Here is a 5,208-nt window from a genome sequence, read left to right as displayed (position 1 = left end):
GTGATAGAGCGAGACTCCGTCTCAACAAAAAAAAAAAAAAGAAAAAAAAAAGAATGCCTCTCCAGACTGGGGGCAGTGGCTGACATCTGTAATCCCAGCACTTTGAGAGGGCGAGGTGGGCAGATCATGAGGTTGGCAGATGGAGACCATTCTGGCTAACACAGTGAAACCCTGCCTCTACTAAAAATACAAAAATTAGCCGGGCATGGTGGCATTCACCTGTAGTCCCAGCTACTCAGGAGGCTGAGGCAGGAGAATCGCTTGAACCCGGGAGGTGGAGATTGGGAGGCTGCAGTGAGCTGAGATGGTGCCACTGCACTGCAGCCTGGGCAACTGGGTGACAGAGCAAGACTCTGTCTCAAAACAAACAAACAAACAAACAAAGAATGTCTCTCAAAATCTGCATATATTGCATATATTGCCTGGTGTTTCTCCTGTCTCTGTTAGGTATTGTCCATTTTGTTTTGAATTTGCTTCTAATTTTAATGCGTTAAACATGTTGTCTTTTCTTCTCTCCCCTTCTTCACCTATCACGTGAGTAGATTCAGTCCCTGCATTTTTTTTCCAGTCTTTTTATTTCTTTTCTGGAGTGGACATTCCTTTGCCTGAGTTGAGATGAGTGAAGAACAGGTAATAAGGGCTCTGCCGTCCTGACTAAAGCATCACAGACCAAGAAGTTGGTGCCTCAAGGTATATTAAACCTGTTTCTCTCCAGGCAGAAACTAAGCCAGCTGAAGCCAAAGTGCACACCTTTAAATCCTGACATCTCTAAGCAAGTGAAATTCTCCCACAGGTTCCCAACCTGTTAAGCAATCAATTGGCACAAAATTAAAAAAAAAAAAAAAAAATCAACTCTTGTAAATCACTGATGTCTAGTTAACAGTTGTGTGTCCACTCTTTCCTTATGAGACCACATCTTTCTGTTTTTTTTCCCTCGAGCACCATCCTCTCTTCCCTAGCGCATCCTTTTTCTATCTTATAATATGGTCATGTTTTCTAATGGCTGATATCATGTTTAAAATTTCTCTGTAGGGAATTGAAGACTCTCTAAAGGAAGGATGGAAAACAAAATTCTTAGTTGAGAATACATGATCATGTCATAATACTGACAACGGTTAGAGTGCTATGTACCTATCATTTTGCTAAAAGCATTTACATTATTTCCAGTCATCATCATAACTCAATCAGATAAGCACTCTGTTCTAATCATTTTAAAATGTGAAAACAAGCTTAAAGAGATTAATTTGTTTTGCTTATTTTTTAATCCAAAGTTACACATCTTATATACAGTGGAGCCAAAATTTAATTCTGATCTGTCTCCTGAGCCATCCTGTTAATCTACATATTCTACTACCTCCAGACCAGCTTGAAATTCTGAAAATGGTGCTGTAGAAATTTGAAATGAAGCTTGTAGAAATTTGGAAAATTTGGCCAGAGTTAGAATCATGACAGAATCTCTGCCTCAGTAACAGCTTTAATGCTTCTGGGGAGAAAATCAGGTTCTATTTCTTCAGTCTTTTTGTTGGAGGGTTGTTGGGGGGTGGGTGGACAGTGTGAACCACAGACATGCTGATTACAACCGATCTTTCCTGAAAATTACAGACAAGTCTGAACTTTGGCATTCTCATCTTAAAGGTAAAAGGAGGGAAAATAATTTCTGATAGAAAGATACACAAGGGAGAAGAACAGAATAAGCACTCCCATTTACTGCCCACCTTAGGAGAAATTTAAAACCCACTTAATCAGCACTGTACATACTTTTATATACCTTGCATTTCTATTAAGCCATCCTTCTTTCTGCTTGTTAGAGCCCCCATGTTTTCCTTTCAAATGGCTTAAAAACATCTGCTCTTTCCCTGTGGAGCCAGAGAGAAGAGCATGAATACCCACCCTTCCCAGGAACTTGGTCCTGGTGATCATGATCTTTCAACTCACCTGCATGGGCCTGATGTACTGCCCACCGCTGGCCTCAAGGGCAAATCCCCTTTGACAAGTGATAGCACACTTCATGAGACCTGGGCCTATAGAGGTACAGTTCACCACATCGGCATGATCAAGCAGCAGTGACGGACAGCTGTCCTGCTTCCCACAGGGCTGATGGACACAGCTGGGATGAGAGAAACAGAAGCATCTTAGGACTCGTTGAGAACCAGTAAGGAGCAGCAATGACTTTGCAGCTCCATCTGGGAGGGCTCCTAAACCGGAGAGAACAATTTTCTCCAAAACCGATATTTAACTCATCCCATTTTTTCTCTACTACCCAACACCATGCAGCAAATAATAAACATAAAAACTAACAGCTAACAAGTAACAGTTAGCTGAATTTCTATGGCTTTTTCTTCCAGAAGGATCAAATGGTGATGAAATGAGGTGGAGAACATATTCCGAGAGTTCTGCAATGAACTCTTTCTGGTTCAGAAATGAACAGATCATGGGATGATACTCAATTTAACAACCAGTACTGCTGGGTCTCAAGCAATTAGAACAAATCCAGAACAAAGCTCAGGAGTGAAACCTGAAGGCCCCTAGTTATGTCAGGCATCAGTCTTTCAAATGTTTGATCACAAGGTGACACAGAAGGCCATGTCTGAAGGGCCTAGGTTTCTGAGACGACAGAAAGGCAACACCAATTTACCGATTGGTATGGAAATATTTTGACAACTGCTAAAGCCATAGCAGTACATACCACTGAAGAGTAGCACAGACTCAGCAGAAATGGAACCGATTACTGGAAGAGGAAACTCACACATCTTGAATCCATGTCCGATGCTTAACTTATGCTAGATGCTTCCACAGACATCCTCTCAGCAGAGAACTGCTGTCTTGGATTGCCAGGGCCAATCTAGACTCACCCTGGACCATAACAGCAGCAAGAATACACTGGAGCAAAATGAGTGTCACCCTCTTGCCGTGGCAGAACCACAGAACTTAATAATAAGGGCATTAGCCTCAGGCTCTCTGGAACTGAATCCTGGACCCATCATTTACCACCTGTTTGATTTGGAGTGAGTTATTCCCAAGTGTTTCAGCTTCTTCCCCTATAAGATGGGGATAATTATGGGAACCTCACAGAGTTGTTATTCCTCTACTGCTTCACTGCAACAGGCCTCAGTGTTCTGTTTGCTGTTAGTCACCCCATTTTTTTGTTCTCCCATTTCAGTACCTTTGCTCAATTTGTTGAGATTTCTACAAGGCCTTCTGCTATGGTTTGGGTATGGTTTGTCCCCAAAAAACTCATGATGAAATTTGATTCCCAATGTGGCAGTATTGGTAGGTGGGGCCTAGTGGAAGGTATTTGGGTCATGAGGGCAGATCCCTCATGAATGGCTTAGTGCTGTTCTCATGGTGGTAACTGAATTAGTTCTCACTGGAATAGGTTAGTTACCATGAGAGCGGGTTGTTATAAAGTCAGGGTGCCTCTCAAATTTTGCACCTTTGCATGTGTTTGCTTCTGCTATGTATGACACAACAAGAAAGCTGAGCAGATGCCAGCGTCATGCTTCTTGCACTTCCACGACTATAGAACTATGAGCTAAATGAATCTCTTTTCTTTAAAAATTTCCCACAATCAGGCATTTGGTTATAGCAACACAAAATGAGCTAAGACACCCTCCTTCTCAAAGTCCCTTCAGATGCCCTCTTCCTTTGAACTTTCCAGTGAGATTTAAAAAATAACTCACTTATAGCATTTCTCTTGCTTTATCTTGTGTTATAGTTATGTATGCATTTTCTCATTCTTTAATCAGTGAATTAACTTATTTATCCTTTTATTCACAAGGTAATCAGTACATGAGTGTCTCCTAAATGCTCAATGTCCCAACCAGATTATGGACATTTTGAAGAGGAAAACTGACTCTTACCCACTTTACATTAAACACATGACTTGCTGTAGTCGACACAATAAAAATTTGCTAAATTAAGATTGTTCATGTTATAAACAGCAAAGTCAGTCCTTGGCTATCAAAATGAGAAATTTGTTAAATTTTATAATGACAAATAGGGATCTGAAATATGAAAATATCATTAAACACTGATTCAACCATCTTTCTCCACTCATTCATTAATAAGCATTTACTGAGCACTTTCTGTTGGGAAGGCATTGATCTGAGTACCAGTGGTATAAGAACCATGCTCTTAGGGAATACATAGTCTAGTATGGAAGACTAACAAGATATTTTCTTGCTCTTGATGTGGTTGTCCCTGGTGCTAATTATTAGCCCAAAAGATATGACTACTATGAATCTTGTCATCAGTAGTGTGCTCTGTTTCCCCCTGAATTGTGTTAGTGGTCAACTATTCTATCAAAGATCTAGGCAATGATATGAGAAAGTAGAATAAACATCATTGAATATGCACCTACTACCTTGAAATAATTGAGTCTTGAATTAAAAAGCACTAGCCTCAAAAGGATGGATTCAAACTAAACATGCTAAATTTGTTGACCCTGCTCTTATGGCTTTGAGATTTAAATCATATGCCAACGATACTCTCATTTCTTTTATCTATGTTTACTATGTATAAGTTGGAAGAATTGGAGGGGATCGGTGTGAAGAAAATGTTTTCACAAGTTTAAGCCCTGGTTATTTCCTGTGATGATGAAGTATCCATTCTGAGACCTGATGAAGGAAGAAAAATATAAGGTGGGGGTTGTTAATGAGTCAGCCCCAATTCCCCAAATTCAATGCTGATATGCAATGTAGGAAATACATTTTTGTCTCCAAATATTTATTTAATCTATCTGACAAGGAAGCTAAAATCTGACTATCCTTTATGAAATGTGATCATGATGCTTCATTAGTGATGCTAAAGAACTCCTAGTTCTCTAGACGCCACATGCCACGGATGTTCCAAACGTAATCTCTTCTTCAGCATGCTAAACAGGAAGTACTGGAAAACAGAGAGTCATTAATACTCTCATCCACATCAGTTTATTGGAAATAAGTTAGGGTGAAAAGAGCAAGTGCTGTTTTGAGTGACTTCGTCCAATTAATCCATGCCATCATTGAAGACAAATACATGTTGAGACAACACACAAAACAAATGCTCTGAACGAGCCTCCCTCCATCAAAATGGGAACTACTATTGTTATGACTGCCAGTGTGAGAAGGGAGTCCATCCAGCAGGAGCAGCAAGGGAGGAAGAATGAGACAGGGGAGAATATGAGAGGGGAAAGTGGCATGAAATAAGACCAACACCAAAAAAAAAAAA

General features: G+C 40.2%; 1 protein-coding gene across 3 annotated transcripts in view; it reads right to left on the bottom strand.

Moving 5' to 3' along the window:
- PAPPA2 (pappalysin 2) overlaps positions 1-5,208 on the bottom strand; it is a 417,104-nt gene that overhangs the window by 92,099 nt on the left and 319,797 nt on the right. For all 3 annotated transcript variants that reach the window (XR_001004080.1, XM_011962377.1, XM_011962378.1), the window contains one exon: positions 1,936-2,107. Coding sequence is in view for 2 of the 3 variants with exons in the window: in XM_011962377.1 (XP_011817767.1) it covers positions 1,936-2,107 (172 nt within the window). In the remaining variant the exon portion in view is untranslated. The remainder of the gene's footprint in view (positions 1-1,935; positions 2,108-5,208) is intronic.

This window comes from Colobus angolensis, unplaced genomic scaffold, assembly GCF_000951035.1.
Source record: "Colobus angolensis palliatus isolate OR3802 unplaced genomic scaffold, Cang.pa_1.0 Scaffold59, whole genome shotgun sequence".
Lineage (NCBI taxonomy): Eukaryota > Metazoa > Chordata > Mammalia > Primates > Cercopithecidae > Colobus > Colobus angolensis.
Note: the sequence above shows the minus strand (reverse complement) of the source record. Positions and strands in the feature narration are given on the sequence as shown.